This window comes from Mesocricetus auratus, unplaced genomic scaffold (genome assembly GCF_017639785.1).
Source record: "Mesocricetus auratus isolate SY011 unplaced genomic scaffold, BCM_Maur_2.0 Super-Scaffold_100037, whole genome shotgun sequence".
Classification (NCBI taxonomy): Eukaryota; Metazoa; Chordata; class Mammalia; order Rodentia; family Cricetidae; genus Mesocricetus; species Mesocricetus auratus.
Genome location: NW_024429215.1, coordinates 12,188,159 through 12,213,836, shown reverse-complemented (window position 1 = coordinate 12,213,836; position 25,678 = coordinate 12,188,159). Strand labels below are relative to the sequence as shown.

The 25,678-nt window shown below is 37.0% G+C and overlaps 1 protein-coding gene across 1 annotated transcript; it reads left to right on the top strand.

The window, feature by feature from the left end:
• The first annotated feature begins 8,887 nt into the window (after positions 1 to 8,887).
• LOC121135328 (vomeronasal type-2 receptor 116-like) lies at positions 8,888 to 19,425 on the top strand. Its single transcript, XM_040733855.1, has 6 exons — positions 8,888 to 8,943; positions 10,056 to 10,347; positions 10,696 to 11,496; positions 15,417 to 15,644; positions 16,770 to 16,893; positions 18,518 to 19,425. Exons 1-6 carry the CDS (start codon positions 8,888 to 8,890, stop codon positions 19,423 to 19,425), a joined length of 2,409 nt encoding a protein of 802 aa, XP_040589789.1.
• Positions 19,426 to 25,678: the final 6,253 nt, after the last annotated feature.

Below are 25,678 nucleotides of genomic sequence, written 5' to 3'. Positions count from 1 at the left end.
AAATCTCCAACCCAAGCAAGTTAACTACAACCAGAAAAACATAGGAATTAGATAATCCCCCTTACCAACAGCCAAAAGAAAAGGGGGGAAGGAATTCCACCACCAAAAACCATTCCAATTCAAAGAAGAATGAGGAATCAATGGCCATTAATATCCCTCAATATTAATGGCCTTAACTCACGAATAAAATGACACAGGCTAATAGAACGGATTTGAAGACAGAACCCATCCTTCTGCTGCATACAAGAAACACAACTCACCCTCAAAGACAGACATTATCTGAGAGTTAAAAGTTGTGAAAGGATTTTCCAATCAAATGCACTCAAGAAACAAGTGGGGGAAGCCCCACAAACTTACAGTAGGTGTTTTCAACACCATACTCTCACCACTAGACAGGAATACCAGACAGAAACTCAACAAAGAAGCCAAGGGTCTAATAGAAGTAATGACCCAAATGGGATAAACAAACATCTATAGAACATTCCATGCACATGAAAAAGAATATAGATTCTTCTCACCATCACATGGAACCTTCTCAAAAATCAAGCACAAACTTGGCAAAATATCAAACCTCAGTAGCTACAAAAAATTGGTATAACTCCATGCAACTTATCAGACCACCATGCATTAAATTTGGAATTAAACAACAACACAAATTGCAGAAACCCTACAAACTCAAAGAAGAAATAAAAAAAGTGATTAAAGACTTCCTAGTTTCAATGGCAATGAATACACAACATACTCAAACCTATCAGACACTTTGAAATCAGTGCTACCGGGGAAGTTCATAGCACTAAGTGCCCACATGAATAAACTGGAGAATAATTATACTAGAGAATTAGCAGCACAGCTGAAAGCTCTGAACACAACTAAGCAAACTCCCCCAGGAAATAATCAAACTGAGGCCTGAAATCAATAATGTAGGCACTAGGAAAACAATACAAATGATCAATACAACGAAGAGTTGGTTCTTTGAGAAAATTAAAAAGATAGACCAACCTTTGTCCAAACTTTCCAAATAGCAGATTGTGAACATGCAAATTAGCAAAATCATAAATGAAAAGTGGGACATAACAACAGATTCTGAGGAACTTCGGGGAACCATCAAGTCATATTTTGAAAACCTGTACTTCACAAAATTAAAAAATTTAAAGGAAATGGATGACTTCCTGAATAGCTATCATTTGCCAAAATCAAATCAAGAATAGAGTAGAAATTTAAATAGACCTATAACCACTACAGAAAGAGAAGTAGTGATCAAAAGTGTCTCAACCAAAGAAAGCCCAGATCCAGATGGCCTCAGTGCACAATTCTACCAGAAATTCAAAGAATAGCTTATACCAATTATTCTCAAAGTACTCCATGCAATATAATCAGAAGGGTCTTAGACAAAATCTTTCTACAAGGCTTCAATAACCTTGATCCCCAAGCCACACAAAGATACAACTAAGAAAGAAAACTTCAGACCAATATCCCTAATGAACAAAAATACTCAATAAAATACTGGATAATCGGATCCAAGAACACAACAAAACATTCATGCACCACAATCAATTTGGTTTCATCCCAGGGATGCAGAGATTGTTCAACATATGAATATCCATCAATGTAATCCACCATATAAACAGGCTTAAAAACAAAAATCACATGATCATCTCACTAGATGCTGAAAAAGCCTTTGACAAATCCAACACCCCTTCATGATAAAGGTCTTGGAGAGATCTGGGAAAACTGGAACATACATAACCATAATAAAAATATAAATATACATTATTAAAAAAAGATATCAGCCAATCAACACAAGCAAGGTCCCAGAAGAATTTTTCATGATATATGACAAATGCTACTGCAATACTGGCATGGAAAAGAAATGTGCCAAAATAGCTAATGATTTCTTGGAAAGGTCTGATAGGACTCTCTTCTAGTGACTACAGGTCAAACTTGTTCATGTACCCTAAGTAGCCACAGAAGTTAAATCAGCAATATATGTGGACTTTAAGAGTCATTTCATTGGAACGGACCAGCAGGTTGAAAAAGAGACACACAATTACTGACAAAATTGTATACAACAAAGGTATATTTCCAAAAAGAAAAAACAAACAAATACATGATCTAACCATATCCCAGAATGGCCTCAAACTTCCCCAAAGAAGCACTTTAAGACCTATTATACAGCCTTCATAAAAAAATCTATTTTGCTAAAAAAATCAACTTTCAGTTAATACTCAATGCATAGAGTATACATTCTAAATAAGAGTCACAGTTAAGAACAAGTTAGAAAGCTGGGGAATGAAAATGACCATGTGTTCCAGATAATGAGTTACAAATTTAGATTGTGTCTCAAAAGAGCAAGAAAAAAGGAAGTATTTGTGAATATATTTTAAATGTATTATCTTTGGACATGATGTGACAAAACTATAAAGAGGGTGAGAAGAAGAAGAAGAAGAAGAGAGGGAGAGGGAGGGAGAGGGAGAGAAAGAGATAGACAGAGAGAGAAAGAGAGAGAGAGAGAGAGAGAGAGAGAGAAAGAGCTGTGTTCTCCATATAATTTAGCATCCACATAACAAAATATTAATGCCCTCTGGGCAAGTCTCAAAAAGGACTGTGGAGGGATGGGGTATACAAAGTCAGTGGACTTTTTCAGGGAGAAAAACTAACTCTGAGGCTGATGAAAGAAGGAAAACACACAATAATGAAGTCTATAATTTCAATGTCATCCTCTAATTTCACTTTGTTGCTCTGTATGTCACATAATTACCTGAATGTGTAGTGGGGAGAGGCTTGTGTTCTGATCTGCAGTCAACTCCTCTAGCCCACTGAATCTGGTTCATGTTTCTAACTTTACTTTATTGTATCTCAGTAAGTACTGGTAAGATGTTTCTAGTCTATTAAAGTGGCCTTTGGCTTCTGTATGTTTGTCACAACCTCCAATTTGTAAGGAAAATGTTCAAATAGAATGATATCTCCTTAAATGTGGGATGGGTACTATGCTTCCTGGAGAATCATAGAAGTAGCTCTTTTGGAAGAAGGCAAAAATGATCCATAAGAAATTTCAAAAAATGCAATATCCCTACATTTTTCAAATATTAATATTTCCCTAAGAATGCAACATGCTGAGATCCAAACTAAAAATGACAAGACAACAATCATGTGGCTCAACTTTACTGGATCTTTATCAAGCAGCTTTGATGACTATGACTATTGCTGTTCCCATCAGATATGGCTGAATCAGTATTGTGCAACTCAGTATAGGACAAATTCTTCACATAGTCTTTTCTAGAATAATTATCTCGCAGCTTTATTTATATAGAATACAAATTATTTTTTCTTTGGAGGTACAAATAATGGGGCAGAGTTAATTGATATACATAAATTTCAATCTCAGATGCAGATTTTTGTATTATATCCATGAATAAAATGTGCTACATTCACAAAGTATGACATCAGACATTGAAGAAACAACAATTCTGTGTTAGAAGAATAATTTTTCCAGTTTTGAAAATTAGTTATAATTGATTTGCTTGTCTGGTGTCTACTTTGGTATTTACTTTGTATATTCTAAGAATAGGTAGAATTTATGATGGTTGTTCTTCATTTATGTCTAGATAATTTTGTTGCAAAAGTCCTACTGCAAGGCACAATAGTAATGAATAAGCAAGCAGTTTTTTCCTTAATGAGATTTTATGTAATTCATTTGAAACACTTAAGTAACTCACTTCTTTTTAAATACAGACTATTGGGTTATATCTTTCCTGCCCAGTATGTCTCCAGTGACAGATTTAAATGTAGCAGTGTAGCAATGAGAAAATATAGATATTTATATGAAGGACCCAAAGAAAAGCAGGTACCAAGGATCTGTGCTATCTGAATCGAAAAATCCACACCCAGAAATGTGTCTGTAATGCCTACAACCAAATAGATTCAAAGGCTTTATGCATGTTGACTGATATTTGAATCATGGTGATCAGTCTTTCCAGCTACATGAGTTCCAAAAATTAAGAACTTATTCATACTGTTCACCTCATAAAATAACCCAATTTAAATCACAGTCTCAGGTATCAGGACTATTGTTATCTTAAAAGAAACATCTAGAAGAAAAAACAATTGAGCCACTTATAACCTCTATCAAGATAAAGTTTCCTAGGAAGGAGAAAGAAAATATTTTGGATTACAGTGTGACATGAAATAAATATTGCTATGCAGACATGAAAGATTTGCACAAAAAGTGATTTCAGATTCCTCCAAGCCATTGCCAAGCTATATCCGCATAGATGATCATCAGTTTTAATGAACAGCGTTTTCCACTGATTTTCCCTGGGACAGTCCTGTTGGATCTATTTCAGGATGTTTTCCCACTCATTTCCCTTGGCATCCTCCCTTGCAAGGTCCTTGCATCATTCCAGTTCAGTGTCTTGTGTATCATTTGTAGTAGAGGGCTCTAGGCAGGTGAATTCAAGAGGAGTCATCCCTGGGGTCTTGTTGTATGTCCTCTTAGATGAAATCATAGTGCCTGTGGTTCAAGATCCCAAATGTCATTTGAAGCTTGTTATTATCTTGAATGCAGGGTCTCATATGTGAAGTCTCAAGGAGAAATGTATTCAAAAATTCTCCATGGAATGTAGATGAGGCTTATCAAAAGAATTATCATTAGAATGATGACTTCAGGCACCCACAATATTACAACCCCTTGGGTTCACAAACAAATGAACTCTATATGTAGCTGCTGAAATCAAAGGGATCTATGTGCCGCATACTTAGACTGTGATTGATAGATCTTTTTATGATGTTCTCTTGGATTTTTCTTTTCTGGTTCCTGCAAAATCTTGTTCCCTTTTACTCCTTTAATTCTTCTCAATGCTATTCAAAAGAACAAAAGCATTTATATCATGATGGAAATGTGGTGATTGCTATATTTGTTCCACTTTTTAATTGTGTTCATGACCACAGAATTAATTTTACAGGTGACAGAAATACTTATACCAGGTAAGTGGTTGCAAATGTTATTCCTTTTCATTACTCAAATTTCATTGTCCTCAAGTAAGTTTGGATTGACATAAATTTAATTTTATTTCCCACCCTGGCATCCCCTCTCATGTACTCACAAAGCTCTTTCTCACGTATGTCTTCCTGTTCCATTTTCTCTCCTCTCAAAGAATAACAATGTTTTTAATCCATGTTATTTTACACATTTGATATTCTCAATCTCTTTGCATTCATTTGCAGTTCGTTCAGCTGCCTAGAGTTGGGATATTTACATGTTTTTCCCTGCAGATTGAATATCTTGCAATTTGAATTTTTGTTTTGAGCCATTTTCAACATGCAGTTATTCTCCATTCAGAAGAAATGATGCCAGTGATCACAGTGACTACAGAGTCCCTATGTGATGATCGCAGAGTGAGAGGGAATGCCTGTACTATCTGCTGATGATTAATTAGCAAGTCAGAATGTGAGACTCAGAGTTGGGAGATCTTCTAGTTAAAATGCTTCAAAATTATTTACAACATTTTGCTATGATTTTCATTAACAACATTTTAGATTCTTTCAATTTTATATCATTTGTTCCATTTCATTTATGTTTTTCTAATTATTAAAACTGGTTATGGATATTTTCTGGAGCTCACCTAGATGTTGATTGTGAACTCTCACAGTATTGTCCTAGGTTTGTGCCTTTTATAGTAGAGGACAGTGGCAGTTAAGTTAGTAAAATGTCTCATACTCAACTGTCAAGAAATACCTACACAGACTTTATTATGAAGGAAGTAAGATCTCTTTTATTAGATGCAAAATTACTGTAGCTGCAAGATCCAAGAGACCTGAGATTGAGAAAAATAGTTTATACTGAATTTTAACATAAGTCTGGAAAATGGAAATACAGAAGAAAGGCACATTGACAATTACAAGTGAGGATAAATTTAGGTCCTTGTGATTTGTTTGTCTTTGTGCTGAAACGTTAGTGAGGTGATAAGTACACAACACAGGGATTGTAGAGTAGGAGATCTGATCAGAGATGAAAAGTTGATAGATTAATTATGTTTTGACACTTAGTCTGTAATAGACACAGAAAATATGGTGACAGAATTTCAATTACTATAAGGTGCCTATGTGTCCATATGTGAAAAATGGGTTTATTTTGTCTTTTGCCCTCTTATACATGTTCTTTCTGAAAATCATAAAAAAGGACATGAAATGTGTGGCCAGTAATATATTCATTATGATAATTTTTTTCTTAATCTTATGTTTGTGAACCACAATTTTAAAGATAAGTAAACATATATATGTATATGTACTTATATATATACACACATATATTTTATTACACATTTATTAATATATTTTTATTGCAATACAGTATGTATGAAAAATATACCCTTTCAGATTAATGCTAGTTTATACATATTAGCAAAATTGCTAAATTTCTGATCAGGTATATTTTAAAGACATTTTGTGAATGAATGTTATTATCCCTTGTGAGAGGTTACAGTCAATTTCTCGAATTATGTGCTACTATTATTTTTCATATTTAGTTGAAGGTATATTTGACAGGACAAGTCCAAGTGCCATTTTAATAATGCAAGAGTTTCCAGATATATAATTCACTCATTGAATAGAGGGTGTCCTCCTCTTTACATTGTCTAACTGATATTTAAACGAGTATTTAATTTTTATAGTAAATGAACCAGACAATAAAATTAATGATTTTGAACTGTATTATTGGGTATGATACTGTCTGTTTATCATTGCTAAGAATTTGGCTCTGATCTTAAAGTTGCTTTTTGAAAATTCTTTTTGAAATTCTATAAAAACGATTCACCTGAAATTAAACAGGTTGTAAGGTTATTAGATAATATGTTTACTAAGGAAAAAAGCTCATAAAAATAACCAATTACAGATAGATTGTATAAAATGTATTTATCCACAAAATAAAATATAAGTAAATTGTTTGTTCCACACTATTAATAATTAACTTGTTACATTCACAAGTTACTTGGGATCTATATAATAGATCCTCTTTTTAAATTTTATATAACTACTAAATAATGTTGCCTAAAGTTGCCTCTGTCTGAGGAATGAGTGGGGCATGGAGTGAGGAGATACTGGGGAGAGTGGGAGGACTGGAGGAAGAGGGAACTCCGATAGGTATGGAAAATGAGATTGTTTTTAAAAGTTCTATAAAATTGTCTTTAATGCATTTATAGATGATTTATGTGAAAGTACTATGCAGTAGAAGCTGGTGATTATGTTTGCTCAATTATTATTACTCTCATATTTCAATGGGAAAGCTGCTCCCACATAATAGGAAATGGGTTTGAGGAATAGTAGAACAAAATATTTTGACAGATTTTTGCTAATGATGAAAGCCTAAAGCTAAAATTTGAAACATATGACATTGAGTTTTCAGTCCTTATTGACACCAAAACTGATGTATCTGTAATGTCTCAAAACACTTAAAATTCCAACCAGCGTATACAAAAAGTCTCTATTCAAAATTTGGATGCTAGAATCTTATCTCAGGTGAAAAAGAATTTAGAATGGAATAAATATATAGGGCTTGAAGGACAAATAAAGATATGAAAGCCTTATTAAATATGTAATCATAGTCCAAAGGCGATGCTTGTTAAACAGAAGGGGATATGAGGATGACTAAGGATAAACTACATAATGCTCAACTAAATTTAAAACTTTTAAACACTAATGAAACAGGGACAACTGTCGTTGAAATTTTTTTTCTATTTTGGAAAACCTCATTTTTTATTTTATTTTTTTACTTAAATTTTAAATAGCTTGCTTCACATGTCAATCCCAGTTCCTTTTTCCTCCCCTCTGTCCACACCCCCCACCCACCCCCTCTAGTATGCCACCCTACTCCCACTTCCTTCCACATAGGGGATATCCAGAGTCTGTCATTTCACTCAGGGCAGGGTCCAAGCCCTCCCCTTAGAGTCCAGACTGAGAGTCCATCCCTCTTTGTGTTAAGGACACATGAAGTCCATTTGAATTTCAGGGATAAAGATTGATCTATTGGCCAGGGCCCCATAGGTTGTCCAGGCCTCCTCACTGACTCTCACACTCAGAGGTTCTGGATCAGTCCCATGCTGGCCTCCCAGCTGTCAGTCTGGTGTCCAAGAGCTCCCCCTTGATCAGATCAGCTGTCTCTGCTGGGTTTGTAAGCCCATTCTTTGTCCATTTGCTCATTGCTGCTCTCTCTGTCACTGGGTTCCATGGGTTCAGTTCAGTGTCTAGTGGTGTGTGTTTGCCTCTGATTCCATCATTCACAGCATGAAGGCTCTAGGATTGCATATAAGGTAAATATCAAGTTCATTAACCAGAATGGACATTTAAGGTAGCCTCTACACTATGGTTATCTTGCCAGTTGATGTCATCCTTGTACATCGCTAGAGGTCTCATTGGTCGCAGATCTTCCTTCAATCTTATAATGATTCCCTCTCATATGGTATTTTTGATTATGGAAAAAACCGGTTAATTATGCCAGCCTGTGTAAAAACAGGTAATGTGTTAAGATGGGGCCGAGGGTATGCCTATGTTTCCAAAGGAGATAAAAGACTCTGAACACCATCAGAACTGATAAAATCTGCCATAAGAAAGAGCAATCTCTTGGATGTTTAAACTGCTGAGATGACTCAGGGAAAGAAAAGATAGGGAAGGCCTTTGCAGCAGACAGCCAATCCACACAACTGTGGCTAGCATAGCACATAGCATCTGTGTGACAAAAGAGAGGCACACACTTGAGTCTGTCAGAAACCTTGGAATGCTACAACCTTGTACCTGGCTATGCTACAGGGGTATTTGTCGATAACAGGGACTGATCATAGTTACTTGGCCTATACACCCAATCATCCAATTAGCTCAATGGTTAAGTTGGACAGATATGGATAACCCTGTATTGGTTAATGAGTCTTCTTGTCTACCTGGTCCTTATGAAAAGTGAGGTAATGCTCAGCCAATGGAGGAGGGTACAGAGATACAAAATTACACTTTAGGAGTGCAAGGAATTCCTATTTGTATGGTAAATTGAATTCAGTGCCTAAACATAACCATTCTAATATGTATTCAATAGTAACATGATCATCATTTTAAGTTTTATATACGTTATGCAACTGGTTTTTAAGGACATGGGATTAATGCTGCTAGTTCTGCAAATCTACTCTTCTTTTGTTTATTCTCAGTTAAGATGATGATGGTATAAACTATATGTGTGTAATAAACTAGGTTTTCTTTTCTGTTCAAGTTGAACTCACCTGCAGGGTAAAATATTCACATTAACCATCAAGCCATTCAAGTTTGTTGTGTAATCCACTCTGCTAAGTAGGTAGAAACATAGTGAAGGCATAGAGAATGAGGAAAGCAGATGAGAGAAAATACAGTATTGAGCACGCAAAACCCCCCAAACTCAAGTTATGACTGTAGACTGTTAATCTATAGGAAAATTACTCAGTCATTGTGCTCTTTGTTGTATGGTTCTCAGAAAGGAGAAAGACATGGGGGAGGTCAAAGGTTGTTAAAAGAGGTGTGCTTGGGTGGGGGATATTTAAACGCCTCCCATAAGCAGATCTTAATGCTCCTTTTGGATTGCTGCATGCAACTCAGGAAAATATCAATATAAACCTCATTTATCCTTAATTAAAATAGCTCAAAGGCTTCAGTCTCTCCATCTATGTACAGACAGAGAGAATGTGGTGTGGAGGTCTTGGGGTGTTATAATACAGAACAGGGGAGACTTTCAAGATGCAAGCTTCCATCTGCTTGTTATTTCACTTAAGCATCAAAGAATCGGGTTTTGTATGTGCTTCTACTTACCAGGAGATTCCATGGGTGATATTCCTTCAAGTCAACTTTCCTGTCCAAGAAATTTAGCTCCATCTGAGGCTTTGGGGTAATTAAAATCTCCACTTACTATATCCCATGACATTCAGATTATAACCATTACTGTGATTAAAAAATACTGTTTTTAAATAATAACATAGAAGGCATAAGAGCCATTGCATCATACTGTTATATGAGTATCATTCATAAATATTGATAATCATTCTCTGCAGTTTCAGGACAATTGCCTACCAGGATTCTTTGTCCTTCATATTTGCCATTGAGGAAATCAACAGAAACATGCACATTTTACCCAACACATCTCTAGGATTTGACCTCTACAATGTCAACAGCAATCAATGGGATACTTTGGAGGCACCTTTTCTTTGCCTCACAGGAACGGGAATAATGATTCCCAATTACACATGTAGAAGACAGAAGAATGTTGCTGCTCTACTTACAGGAGCAACATGGACAGCATCTGCACATATCGGGAGACTGCTGAGTCTCTACAAATATCCACAGGTGAGGAACAACAAACCTATGTCACACTGCAAACATTTCAGGTATATTAAATTGTACAGAAATGAGAATATGTCATTATCAATTGAAGAGAAGAAATCAGACAGTTGGTTATAAAGCCTCAGATACTTGGCTGGAGATAGATAGTAGGAAGAGTTTTAACAAATATTGGGTGGGTAGAAGGTGCTGTGTTTTGTGAGGTATTATCTATAAATATCTTCAAATCAGCATAGGAGTTTAAGGCACGATGAGTAGAAGTTATTCTCTACCAAACCAATATGCTGAATTGGATTTAGGATTGTGTTCTATTTTAATGTTTTCCTTCTTGTTTCTATTGGAAATTTCCTTCAGGTTTCTTTTGGGTCATTTCACACTATCCTGAGTGACAGACGCCAGTTCTCTTCTCTGTACCAGACAGCACCCAAGGACACATATCTGCCACATGGCATTGTCCTATTGATGCTGCATTTCAGCTGGACATGGGTAGGACTGGTTATCATGGATGACCACAATGGGGCTGAGATTCTCTCAGATCTGAGAGGAGAGATGGACAGGAATCATGTGTGTGTAGATTTTGTAGAAATAATTCCAGACAATGTGGCTTTATTTAACGTTAATTCCATAACAATTTTCCAGATCATGATATCAACCGCAAATGTGGTTGTCCTTTATGGAGACAATGAATATTTAAGTGGTATAATCTTAAATATAGGGGACTTTTTAGTAAACTGGAAAGTCTGGGTCATGAAATCACAATGGGATGTAAATGTTAATAAGGAATTTTTCATGTTGGATTCATTACACGGGAGTCTCATTTTTGCACATCATCATGTTGAGTTTTCTGATTTTAGGAAGTTTATTCAGACATACAACCCTTCCAAATATCCAGATGACCATTATCTTGCTCTTGCTTGGAATACACACTTCAATTGCTCCCTTTCTGAACCTGATTGCAAAATTCTTGGTAACTGTCTACCCAATGTTTCCTTGGAAATGTTGCCTAGAAATGCCTGGGAAATGGACATGAGTGAGGAGAGTTACAATGTATTCAATGCTGTATATGCTGTGGCTCACAGTCTCCATGAAATGAACATCAAACAAGTGCAAAATTATCCCCAAGGGATTGGGGAGGTAAATATTAGCCCATGGGAGGTAATTTTCACTTTTTTATATTTTAAGGATAGCACTGTGAAAAAGTAAGATTTCATTTGTTATTAAAAAAATTAGAAACAAGTTTGTTTCACATGTCAATCCCAGCTCCCTCACCATCCCCTGCCCCCCACCAAACTGCCCAATCCTAAGCCCCATGCCCCCTGCGCTCCCCAGGGAGGGTGAGGCCCCCCATGAAGGATATCCAAAGTCTGTTATATCATCCAGGGCAAAGCCTACGCCCTCACCCATGTGTCAAGTCTGAGATAGCATCCCTCCATGTGGAAAGGGCTCCCAAAAATCATTCATTCACCAGGGATGAAGACATAGATTGCCAAGGTATACTCACTGTCACCCACATTAAGGGGATTTGGATCAGTCCCATGCTGGCCTTTCAGCCATCAGTCTGAGTTCCATAGGCTTCCCCTTGTTCAGGTAATCTGTTTCTGTGGGTTTCTCTAGCCTGGTCCTGACCAATTTGCTCATCACCCCCCCTCTCTATGACTGGGTTCTAGGAGTTCAGTACAGTGTTCAGCTGTGGGTGTTTGCCTCTGCTTCCATCCATCATTGGATTAAGACTCTAGGATGGCATATAAAGTAGTCATCAATCTCTTTTTCAGGAAGGGCATTTAAGGTAGTCTCTCCACTATTGCTTGTTTGCCACTTAGTGTAATCTTTGTAGATCTCTGGAAATCTCTCTAGGGCTAGATCTCTCTTCAAACCTAAAATGACTCCCTCTATTATGGTATCTCTCATCCTGATCTCCTCTATTCTTCCTAGAACTCAACCTTCACACCCTCCATTTCCTCTTCTCCCCTCCTAATATATGTTTTTTTTGTGACCAGGTTACCTCATTCAGGATGTTTTCTCGTAGTGTCATCCATTTGCCTGAGAATTTCAAGAGTCTATTGTGTAAATGTACCAGAGTTTCTATCCATCTTAGACTGAGGTGCATCTAGTGTGCTTCCAGGTTCTGGCTATTACAAAAAGTTCTGCGACAAACATGGTTGAATAGATGCCCTTATTGTATGAACGTCAATCTTTTGGGTATATGCCTAAGAGTAGAATTGCTGGATCTTGTTTTAGACTGATTGCCATCTTCCTGAGGTATTCACATATTGATTTCCAAAGTGGCTGTACAAGTTAGCACTCCCACCACCAATAGAGGAGTGTTCCCCTTTCTACACTTCACCTCCAGCATAAACCATCCTTAGAGTTTTTGATTATAGCCATTCTGGTCAGTATAAAATGGTATCTCATAGTTATTTTGATTTGCATTTCCCTGATGGTTAAAGATGATTAACAACTTCTTAAGTGTCTATTAGCCTTTTTAGGCTCCTCTATTATTAACTCACTATTTAGTTCTGTAACCATCTTTTAATTGGATCATTTGGTGCTTTGGAAACTTGCTTCTTGAGTTCTTTGTAAGCTTTGTAGATCAGCCCTCTGTCAGATGTGGGGTTGATGAATATATTTTCCCATTTTGTTGGCTGCTGGTTTGTCTTGTTGACTGTGTCCTTTCCCTTACAGATGTTTCTCAGTTTCAGGAGGTCCTATTTATTAACTGTCAATATCAATATCTGTGCAACTGGTGTTATGTTCAGAGCACTCACTTTTCTACTAATTCCTTCAAGGAAACTTCCCACTTATTCTTCTAAGAGGTTCAGAGTGACTGGATTTATGTTGAGGTCTTTGATCCATTTGACTTAAGTTTTGTGCATGGCAATAGACATGGCTCAATCTCCAGTCTTCTTCATGCCAGCATCAAGTTATGTGAGCATTGGTTGTTGAAGACACCTTCTTTCATATGTTGTATAGTTTTAGCTTCTTTCTCAAAGATCAGGTATTCATAGGTGTTTGGTTTAATATCAGGGTCTTTAATTCTATTCACCTGGTTTACCTGTAGCATTTTGTGCCAATAACATGTCGTTTTTACAGGATGATAGGTTGATAGTAGAGCTTGAGATCAAGGTTGTGTTGCCTCCTAAAATCCCTTTATTGAACAGGGTTGCTTTGGCTATCCTTGGTTTGGTAATTCCATATAAATTTGAGGATTGTCCTTTACATGACTGTGAATAATTTTTTTGGATTTTCATAGGGATTGCATTGAATCAGTAGGTGCTTCAGGTAAGATTGCCATTTTTACTATGTTGATCCTGCCTATCCAAGAACATGGATATTTTCCATTTTCTGATATCTTTAATTTCTTTCTTTAAACACTCAAAGTTCTACTCATACAGGTCTTTCACCTGTTTGCTTGGAGTTACCTCAAGATATTTTACATTGTTTGTGGCCTTTGTAAAGGGTGATGTTTCTCTGATTTCTTTCTCAGCACATTTACTGTATATATATATATATATATATATATATATATATATATATATATATATCGTAGGGCTACTGGATATTTTTTTAGTTAATGTGTATTCTCTCACTTTGCTGAAGGATTTTATCAGTTTTAGGAGTTCGCTTGTAGAATTCTTTGGGTCACTTAAGTAGGCTGTCTTATCATCTGCAAATAGTCAAAGTTTTGCTTCTTCCTTTCCATCATAAATCCCTTGATCTCTCCCCAGGGCATCAAATGGCAACTTTCCAAACTTGACTACATTTTCCAGAATCCTCCTCAACTCCTAGTCCCACCTATTTTGCTTCCCTATTGGCCAACCGTGCTTTACCCATCAACCAATAACAACATAAACACAGAAGGACTTCCCTCATCCCTCATCAGTGCCTGTGATTCTGTCTTCCATCTCTTGTATTCTGTTGGTTATACTTGCATCTGTAGTTACTGATCATTTACCCAGCTTTTCTATTTCCAGCAAGCCCTCAGTTTGTGTATTCTTCCCTCTATTTCAGTTTTCAGGTCTTGAACTGTTTGAATAGTTTCCTTCATCTATTTGTTTTTTCTTGGCTTTCTTTGGTTTCTTCAAGTGATTTGTTGATTTTTGGTTTGTTTTTTTTCTTCTCTTTTTTGAGAGATTTTTCTCATATCTTGTTTGAGGGTCTCTGCCATTTTCATGAGGGTGTTTTGAAGGTCATTCTCTTCTGTTTCATCTGCATTGGGTTGTTCATTTCTTGCTGGTGTATAGCTCCAAACTGAGGTTTTATAAAAACACTCAGTATAAGATTTTACACTGCAGAGATTTTGCCAAAAAGCACCCGAGAGACAGTATGCATTTTACTAACTAGAATTTATTGTAGATAAATATGCCATTGTTCCTGATGAATGGATAGAAATAAGTAGGTTTAAATGTGTATATTCCATTATCTACTTTGTTTTACAATTAACCTCAGAATCTTCTCTTTATAATATAATAAATTTGAAACCCCATTTTCTCTATGAATATTTCAGAACACAAATAGTGGAACTAGATTCTACATGTTCAAATTTTACTAGATCCTTAAAGCTAAACTTCTGAGTTTATGTTTGTTACCTAACTGACCATCTGACCATTTTCTTACAGTTTAGATATAAACACCCCAATTTACAAATGGAAACTGTGAGTAGTGGCTAGCAATTCAAGAGTTTGGAAATTTGACAGAATTTCTGTCTCTCTCTCTCTCTCTCTCTCTCTGTGTGTGTTTGTGTGTATGTGTGTGTATGTGTGTGTGTGTTTGAATTCTTTCTTCTGAATCTTATTGGCAGTCTAGAAAAATGGTGATATGTTCATTTTTGGTCTTCGGACATTAAAATGTTGAAAGGTTGATACAGTTTGAAATTACTGTCAGGTATTTAGGATACTGAGACACATTGCTAAAATGATGATATGTTCATTTTTGGTCTTCATACATTAAAATGTTGAAAGGTTGACACAGTTTGAAATTAATGTCAGGTATTTAGGATACTGAGACACATTGCTTCATTGTATTGTGTTTAACATTTTTGGGAATGAATTCATTATCAGATTTTGCATTTCTTTTAGCTTAACCACTATCTCAACAATATGCATTTCAAAAATGCTGCTGGAAAAACTGTGGTTCTGGACCCAGAAAGTAATTTAGATACAGAATATGATATTTTCAACCTCTGGAATTTCCCACATGGTCTCAGACAGAAGAGGAGAATTGGAACATTTTATCCAAATGCTCCACAAGGCCAAGAAATGTTTTTATCTGACCATATGATACAGTGGGCCACAGGATTTATTGAGGTGGGTTGGATCTTATCTCATTGCCTTGATCTCAATCAATAAACATTAATTTGTAGATGTTATGGCTTTTGGTTCCTTACTGCCCATCTGTATGCAGAAAGCTACTGTCACCTGAAGAATAATTTGGTTCCTTATTCAGATTAATGGGTTAATATTTAAATCCTTTTTTCCTATGGGCTCTTATTTCCAGTCATAAATACAGTGTATATTCATTCCCATTTCATCCAAGTGCTGAAACAACCTGACAAGAGAATTAGTTTAACTCCCAGATTTGGAAATGTAAGTTTATAGACATTTTGCATTCAGGCACCTGGAATTGTACAATAGCATAGAGGACACATGATCATAAGTTAGTTATTTGTCTTCCTGCTGAAAAAACAAGCAATTTGTCAAAGAACTGGATCAAACAAAAACCCATCCAAACTAAACCAAACCAAAAACCAAGCAGACCAAATGTAAGAACATAGTCTTCTATTGGTTACACTTGGTGATAGCAGTTCTTATTGATTTATGCAATCATTTAGGCAAGAGCCTGAAAAATTGAGTCATGTTATTTGTTCAGAAAGGTTGTATATATTGCTGAATACTGCTCTTCACATCCCTTTTTGGTTTTCATTTAGTAAACAACAACAGCCAATAAAAAGGTGCTACATATTGTAATACATGTCTTCTCATTTCAAGTACCTTAATGTAACCATTTTTCACATAAAGTGAGCAACCCTAGCTTATTTTGTAATTCTGAATCAGTCAAGCTTAAAAATATAAATTAAGCATCACCATTGGGAAACAAAGCTACATACAGCAGCAGTCAGGAGGCACACAATGGGATCACCATGACATTAGAATTGCCCCTTTAGACATGTACTCAGTAACCTACATTTTTCTTATTTTTCCCTACCTCTAACATTTCCACACTTGTTCATATTTGTGTTGTCTTAGGACCACTTGATTTAATACATGGAACTTCATACCATATCATATATTGAAATAGAAATGATGCATCAAAACAGGGATGCAAGCTATATATGTATATTTGCCGTTATATTTTTCAGCATTGGAAAACGTCATTTTCATTGTTTCAAACTGCAAACTCTTGAATATTTTCACAATGTATTTAATTTTCAGCTTCCTCGCTCTGTGTGCAGTGAGAGCTGTTTTCCTGGAAAAAGAAAATCTGCCCAGGAGGGGAGGCCTCCTTGTTGCTATCATTGTACTCTTTGTCCACACAATGAGATTTCCAATGACACAGGTAAGTGACAGGCTGACTGGGTGTCAACTGGGTCTCCACCTGTTTGATAATGTCTTCCTCATGCCTCTTGGTTTTGATCTTTCTCTGTTCTATATACCTTTTTTAAATTCTTACTCCATAGCTTGCTGTATTGCTCAGTGGATGGCCACTGATGTCCTCCTCTCTTCTTTTGATTCTTGATACTCATTTCAAATATCTCTCATCCTTCCTATTGTTTCTGCCTACTGCCCCTGCCTATGCATTCTTCTTCCTGTTAATTACCCATTAATGTCTTTATCAGAACAATCAGGAAAAGTAACACAGCTTCCTAGAGGGACATACATATAAAATAAAAGACTACAATGCATCTTTATATCATGAAATAAATATTCCAAAGCATAAACAAATGTAACCCATCTTCATTTAATATTCCACAACAATATTATGTGAAACTATATCCAAGGAATAGAAAGTAGGCATGAGACACTTTAAAACAGTGAATGGAATGAGCAGGCTTAAACACAATGTTTAATATGGAGAGAAAATGAAAGAGGATTCCTGAATCTTAATATAAATATTTAATGATATAATTTATATAAAAATTGAAATATTTTGAGTAAAACAATGGTTTTCCTAAACACTAAGATGTGTTAACATTTCCTCATAAGGAGAGAAGATGTTTCAATTTTTTGGGTGACTTTGGTTTGCCTAAATTCAAAATGTGCATATTGATCCATACTATAAACACCATCAAAGACTTAATGTGCGTATAGAAACTTTTTGTACATTGGAGCCATGTTAAGTTGATGAAAATGTTAAGCAAATTCATTGGAGGAATCTAGAAGCAACAATATCAAACCCTGCATTGTTGGAGTATAAAGGGACACTTCAAAATATATTTAGTAAGAAAGAAGAAACTAAAACAAAAATGCTAAATATTTCAAAACAGTTTATCTCATACTTCAAAACTTATAGAATAAGGTGTAACTATCTTTAAAAATATAAATTTCAATTTGTAAAAAATATTTGTCATGACTTATATACCTCTGCTTTTATTAAAGAAGATATAAGATTGTGCTTATGGGCCATTCATGCTAGTTAGATTCAATAGTAAATAAACACACAGGCTGTAGAGGGGACATCTTACCTTGATAGTGAGAGAGAAGCATGAATGCAGAGCTGGAAGAAATAACAAATGAAATGCTGATAATGGAGTAAAAGAGAGCAGGCACTAGCAACATGATGAATTCAATTGATCTTTACATCTTAATTTTCAACAAAATTTCAAACTGAGAAACCCACTTTGCAAAAACATTGAATATTTTAATAGAATGAAAATATATAATGAAAATAATGTTATTTGTAATTTAAATTCAAAATGGAACTCAAAAATTAAAACTGATAAAGCATCACTCAATTATTTCAAGACCAAATAAGACTAAAATGGCAGATTTATAAATAGCTGTTAAATTAATTATTTCTCCCTACAAAGGAATAAACAGTTTCACAAAAGTGAGCTTTTCAAGCATTGAAAAATCTAATAACTCTCATTCTAACAAGCAGTATTGGAGAGTCAGCTGGGAAGTGGTTTGGGATACCATGGTAACATGAGCAGAGACTCACAATAACTTTAATTCCTGAGCAGATATGGATCATTGTGTGAGGTGTCCAGAAAGTCATTATGCAAACACTGAGCAGAATCACTGCCTCCAGAAAACAGTGACCTTTCTGGCCTATGAAGATCCTTTGGGGATGGCACTGACCTCCTTGGCCCTGAGCTTCTCTGCACTCACAGCTGGTGTTCTTGGTGTCTTTGTGAAGCACCACCACACTCCCATAGTCAAGGCAAACAATCAGGCTCTCACTTACATCCTACTCATCACTCTGACTTTCTGTTTTCTCTGCCCCTTGCTCTTCATTGGCCAGCCCAACCCAGCCACCTGTATCCTGCAGCAGGGCACATTTGCAGTTTTGTTCACGGTGGCTCTTTCCACAGTCTTGGCCAAAAGTATTACTGTGGTTCTGGCTTTCAGGATCACAGTTCCAGGGAGCCTGATAAGGTGGATAATGATATCAAGGGCTCCTAACTTCATCATTCCCATCTGCACCCTCATCCAACTTGTCCTCTGTGGATTTTGGCTGAGCACCTCTCCTCCCTTTGTTGACTCAGATGCTTACTCAAATCATGGACACATAATTATTATATGCAACAAGGGCTCCACTATTGCCTTCCATTCTGTGCTGGGTTACCACTGTTTCATGGCACTTGGGAGCTACACTATGGCTTACCTGTCCAGGAACCTGCCCGACACATTCAATGAAGCCAAGTTCATGTCCTTCAGCATGTTGATTTTCTTCAGTGTGTGGGTCACCTTCCTTCCTGTCTACCACAGCATCAAGGGGAAACTTGTGGTTGCCATGGAGGTCTTCTCCATCTTGGTTTCTAGCGGAGGCCTCCTAGGTTGTATCTTTGTCCCCAAGTGCTATATTATTTTGTTTAGACCACATAGGAATGTACTTCATCATGTCAGGAGCAAAGTACATTCTATATGATAATTTGATTATACAGTTTAGTTCATGGTTTTCTAAATAATATAGAAGACTTCAAGTTGATTTAGCTGCAATCCAGTTGACAGAGATAATGCAGCAATGTAATGTTTTATATTTATTTCATTTAAGAATCCATCTTCTCTCATCTTTGAATATTTTTGCATATTTCTCTATATTAGAAAGCTTACTTTGAAAATATTCTAATTATAGAGGAGATTTGGATAATAAGTACATTATGGTAAAATAAGTCAAACATGGCAGTTTATTTGAAATTCTGAAATAAGTTAGAATAGTAATTGAAAGACCTGACACCTTTGTTTCCATATTAAATTCTATAGCATTTCCAGGACAATAGATTGATTTCAGAAGCCTGTCACAATGTCTTATATTTATCAAAGTTCACTGAAATGTATCCATTCTTACATCACCGCCAAAACCCTTCTTCACCACAGCTAGGACACACTGCTTCATCTTGTAACTTAGTCTGTGCCTACTCCTTAAATATTATTACAGCCCACTTAAGACTACAACTTGTCTCACCAGCATTATTAAAGTTTAAATTTGTGTAATTGATGGGTGGTTTAGCTTTGATTTTCTTATTTGTCAAATTTCATTTCCACTTGGACTTATTGCAATGGAGTGTTTTCCATATTTTCTTCCAGCTACTGTCATGATATTGAAGCACAATATATTTGATTTCTTCCCAATGTAAAAATGTCAATAGAATAATTGAACAGAAAGAAAATATGTTTTGGTTCATTGTATCAGGGGGCTTAATTGTGGCTAAGTGTACTTTGCCCAGTGCACTTGGGCAGAACATCCTGCTAGCAGAATACATGAGAAAAGAGCTGCTGTTCACTTTGTGCTGACCCATCTGGTGGGGAAGGTCAATGTAAGACCAGGGACACCAAGAGAAAATGGGTGACAAGCGGCACAAAGAATGGATGGCAAGACTATACTTATCAAGACAACAACCTTTACTCATTCCAAAGGGGTTTATATAGGTCCATAGTTGGGAAGTGATGAGGGGAGATAGTGGGGTGTTGACTGCACCTACGAGGAAGCAAGCAGGGCTAAAAGGTCAGTGAGAGGGTAGGCCATACTGGTGATATAAATACAGGTTCAAATTCTATCTTTCACAATCTATCCTATATTGTCAATGCTGATAATCATGAAAATCCCTGCCTCCGTTTCAGTACTTGAATGCCATCTGAAATTACATAGAGCTGTCTTCCCCTACAAATCACAGAGTTTGAAATTCTTTTTAACCAAATTATTGCTCTTATTATATGCCTGAATGATTCATTTGTAATAACAATCAAATAGAATTGATATTTTGAACAATACATCAGCCCATTCCTTTTTAATTTGACCTAATTCAGTTTTGCAGGACATGTGAAGCATATGAAAGATTTTGGACCAAAATATTACATAAGTGACTCCTACCTAATTTTTCTTGGAGACTATCAATGAAATCCTATGACCTTGACCTCATCTGTATGCCTTACCATTGACCATCCTGTATTCCAGGTCCTACAGGAATAAAGAACTGAGCTCTGATCACAGCTTTCTAGGGCTTTTGCCATCTAAATTTCTGGTATCTTCCAAATTATTCCAAAAGACAATATTCACAAGTCCTTTGCAGCAATAGAAACACATTTGCTGTACCAGTTTTTATAGTAACATGATTCCCCATCACTGTGATTAAATTCTCTAGGGAAATCAATTCAGTTAATGGAAAGGCTTACTTGGCTGACACACCCAGTCCACAGCCCATCACTGTGGGAGCTTAGGATACAAGCTCAAGCGAATAACTGGAGGCGAAACCTCATGGAAACATGGTCTCTGGGCTTTCTCTTTTGCTTTGTCCCTGTTTAATGCTCAGCTAACATTCTTTTTCTTCTCAAGAAGGGTTTCTCTGTGAACAGTCTTGTCTGTTCTAGAATGCACTTTATAGATCATGCTGGCTTGAACTCACCGAGAACCTCATGCCTTTACCTTCCAAGTTCTGGGATTAAAGGAGCCACCATTTCCTGGCTCAGCTTTCTTATACAGCAGAGTCCAACTTTCTCAGGGATATTGTCATGCTCTATAGAAGAACCTTCCCACATCAATCACAATCTCTCAGAGTCACTGAAACTGGATCTAGTGATCTGGTCAAGTTATCGCCTGAGTCTACATAATATGACTCTTGCTGATATCATGTTAAGAGTTAAAGCAAACTGGGAAACAGAGACAAACAGAATCTACCACCCCTGGTGTTCCTGATTGCTAGGCTTGCCCAGAGTGCCAAAACAGCTAGTATTACCAAGTTGGGCCTAAAGACATTTGCATGTCCCGTAGTAGATTTGCAGAGATCAGATGACTAAGGCAACACAGGTCTTCTCAGCTGTGCCATTCCCTCCTAGGGACAGACAGCATTCTAGTCTGGGAAATTTGCATCTTAGTACTATCTCTCCCAGTCCTGGACAGCAGTTGCTGTTCCTCTTCTAAGATAAGGTGACCCTTGTGTTTTATTCCATTACAGTCAACCTTTCCCTAATATCTCAGGAGACAGGAGACATACAGTCAAAGATAAGCAGCATTAACACATTAACTGTTGTTAAAAAAGAAGGCTTTGAATTGGGATTCAATAAAGTGTGTATGAAAGGGATTAGAGGCAATAAAGAGATGAAAGAAATGATATTATTTTAATCAACCATAATTATATGAAAAAGTTGAAACAGGCTTTAAGGCCATAAGCTCCAGAGCCTTTGAATTCCTATTACAGCACACCAAGTAGTAGTCACAATGTTTTCTCTCAGGTTGTACTTTTTAAATCTGTAAAAGAAAAGGGTTTTCAGTCACAAAAAGAGAAACATGGCATGTACTCTCTCATATATGGATTTTAGACATAGATATAGGTAGTGCCAGCCTATAATCCCATGGCCAGAGAATCTGGGAAACAAAACCTTCTTTCATTGGCTGATGGAAGCAGAGGCAGACTCCCAAGGCTAAGCACTGAGCTGAACTCAAGAAATCCAGTGACAGAGAGGGAGGATTGATGAGCAAAGGGATTAAGACTGGGCTGGTTCAACCCCCAGAAACAGCTGACCTGACACGGGTTAGCACTTGAATCTCAGACTGATGCCTGGGAATCCAGCATGGGACTGATCAAGAACCCCTGAATGTGGGTGTCAGTGAGGAGGCCTAGGTAATCTATTAAGACTTGGGTAGTAGATCACTATTTATCCTGGGTATACAAATGGACTTTGGGCTCCCATTCAACAATGAGAGAGGCACTCTCACCCTGGATTCTTGGGGGAGGGTCTAGGCCCTGTCCTGGATGAAATGACAGACTAGGGACACCCCCATGGAGGGCCTCACCCTCCCTGGGGAAATGAAGGGATACTGAAGGGGTTGGTGGGAGGGCATGGGAGGAGGGGAGGGAAAGGGAGAGGGGCATGGAATTGACATGTGAAGCAAACTTCTTTCTAATTTAAGTTTAAATTAAAAAACAATATATATTATTTTTAAATATATATATAAAACATAAAGAGTTTCCTCATTCAACCATGGCCGAATGGTTAATAGTCTTGGAGTTTTATTTCACTGATTTATGTTGCAAAACTACTTGACAGATAATCACATCTGATATTCACTTGAAAACATGGTAATGCAAGTTGTCTTCTTTTTCACTATTTTATCATTTAGTACAGTGATTTCAAGACTTAAACCAGACCTTCTGGATAAAGGAATGAGGTTTTAATTGAGAGATTGTAATAGATTCTGAAACGGTTTCTCTTTAAGTAAAATGAAATATTTTAAGAAATGGCATCACACTTCATATTGTCATATTTTGTGGTTTTCCACTCTGGTTTGAATCTTAATTCTATAATAATGTTTACTTCTGGAAAATCAGTACACTGTCAACTTCCCAGTACTTGCTTGGGATTATTTTTTAAATAATTTTCTGAGATTAATAATTTGCCATATTGTGGAGAATATGACCTTTAATCCCAACCCTCAGGAGGCAGAGGCAGGCAGATCCCAGTGAGATATAGACCAGCCTGGTCCATTAAAAAATTACCAGGAGAGGCTCCAAAGGTACACAGAGACTCCCTTTCTTAAAAAACCAAAACTATCAATGAGGCAAGATCCTCTGAACAGATGGGGAACATGGCAAGGGATGGGGGGTAAGGGGAGCTGGGAGATAGAGAGGGGGAGAAGAGGAAGAGGGAGTAGGTCATGGGGGAACAGGAAGGTTGACTGGGGGGTAGGATAGGGGGAAGAGGGAATCATAGGTTAGAAGACAGATCTGGCACCAATGTGACCTCTAGTGATCTAAAGGGATGACACCAATTGGCAAGCAGTAGTGTAGAGACCACCTCAAATGCCCATTCCTGATAATGAACTTGATGTCTATAACCATCCTGGAGCCTTCATCCAGTGACTGATGGAAGCACAGGCAAACACACACAGTTAAATACTGAACTGAACCCATGGAACCCAGCGACAGAGAGAGAGGAATGATGAGCAAATTGGCAAAGAATGGGCTGGCAAAAACATTAGAGACAGCTGATCTGAACAGGGGAGAGCTCTTGGACCCCAGACCGACTGCTGGGAGGCCAGCATGGGACTGATCCAAACCCCCTGAATGTGAGAGTCAGTGAGGAGTCCTCGACATCCTATGGGGTCCTGAGCAGTGGATCGGTGTTTATCCCTCAAATACTAACAGACATCGTGTGTCCATAACACAAAGAGGGATGCTCTCTCAGCCTGGACTCTTAGGGGAGTGTCTGTACCCTACCCTGAGTGAAATGAGAGACTCTAGATATCCCCTATGTGGAAGGAGTTGGCAATAATGTGGGAGGATGGGGGGATGATGGAGAGTGCAGGAGGAGGTGAGGAAGAGGGAACTAGGATTGACATGTAAAACAAGCTATTTAAAATTAAAATAAAAAAGATTTTAAAAAACAAAACTAAAATTAAAAAAATTCATTTGTCCATAGGTCTGAGGATTATTTCATATTGCAGTTGCTTTTCTCCTAACTAGGAACAACAATGAACAAAATGAGGTTGAAAAATTTATGGTTATTGACTATTTTGGATTTGGTAGTCATGCCTTAGGCACCCTTTATTATTTTATGATTTTAAATGAAAATTAGTATACTGTGATCAAATCAAACCCATATTTGCTCCACTTATTTGCCCCTGTATTTATGTTTATTTTGTGTTTTGTCACTCATCTCCACTTTAGGTGATGATTTTAGACTCCCTGAGCTTAGTTAGTTCCTGTGGGAGAAAAGGGTTTATTTGTCTTGCACGTCCAATACACAGCCATTATACAGGTCTGTCTGCCCAGAACTTAATTATGAAGCCTAGACACAGAGCTGAATTAGAGAGTCTGGAGGAATACTGCTGGTCATGTTCAACCTGGTTGCTTCAGTTTTCTTTATTCTTTTCTGTAAAATTGGTTTTCCAACCACAAATTCCACCAGGATCTTTTTGTCCCATCAAATTCTATACCCCATTTCTCTGTCATTAAAAATAAACAGACAGTTAAAATTTATGTATGCTCTTTCACTTGTTTGGTTCGCATTACCCCAAGGTATTTTATGTTGTTTGTGGCAATTGTAAAGGGGGATGTTACTCTCATTTCTTTCTGATCCCTTTTAGCATCTGTATATAGTAGGGCTACTGATTTTCTTGAGTTGATCTTTTATCCTGCTACTTTGCTGAAGGTGTTAATCAGTTGTAAGAGTTCCCCTGGTAGAGTTCTTTGGGTCATTTATATAAACTATCATATCATCTGCAAACAGTGAAAGTTTGACCTCTTAATTCCCAAGTTGTATCCCCTTGATCCCCTTTTGTTGTCATATGACAATGGCTAGAACTTCAAGTAAAATGTAGAAAAGGTATGGAGAGTGTGGACAGCCTTGTTTTGTTCCTTATTTTAGAGGAATTGCATTGAGTTTCTGACCATTTAGTTTGATGTTGGCTGTTGGTTTACTGTATATAGATTTTATTATGTTTAAGTATGTTCTTGTTAGCCCAGGTCCTTCCAAGACCTTGATCATGAAGGGGTGTTGGATTTTGTCAAAGGCTTTTTCAGCATCTAGTGAGATGATCATGTGATTTTTGTTTTTCAGCTTTTTTATGGTGGATTACCTTGATGGATTTTCGTATGTTGAAACAACCCTGCATCCCTGGGATGAAACCTACTTGATCGTGGTGAATGATTGTTTTGTTGTATTCTTGGATCCGATTTGCCAGT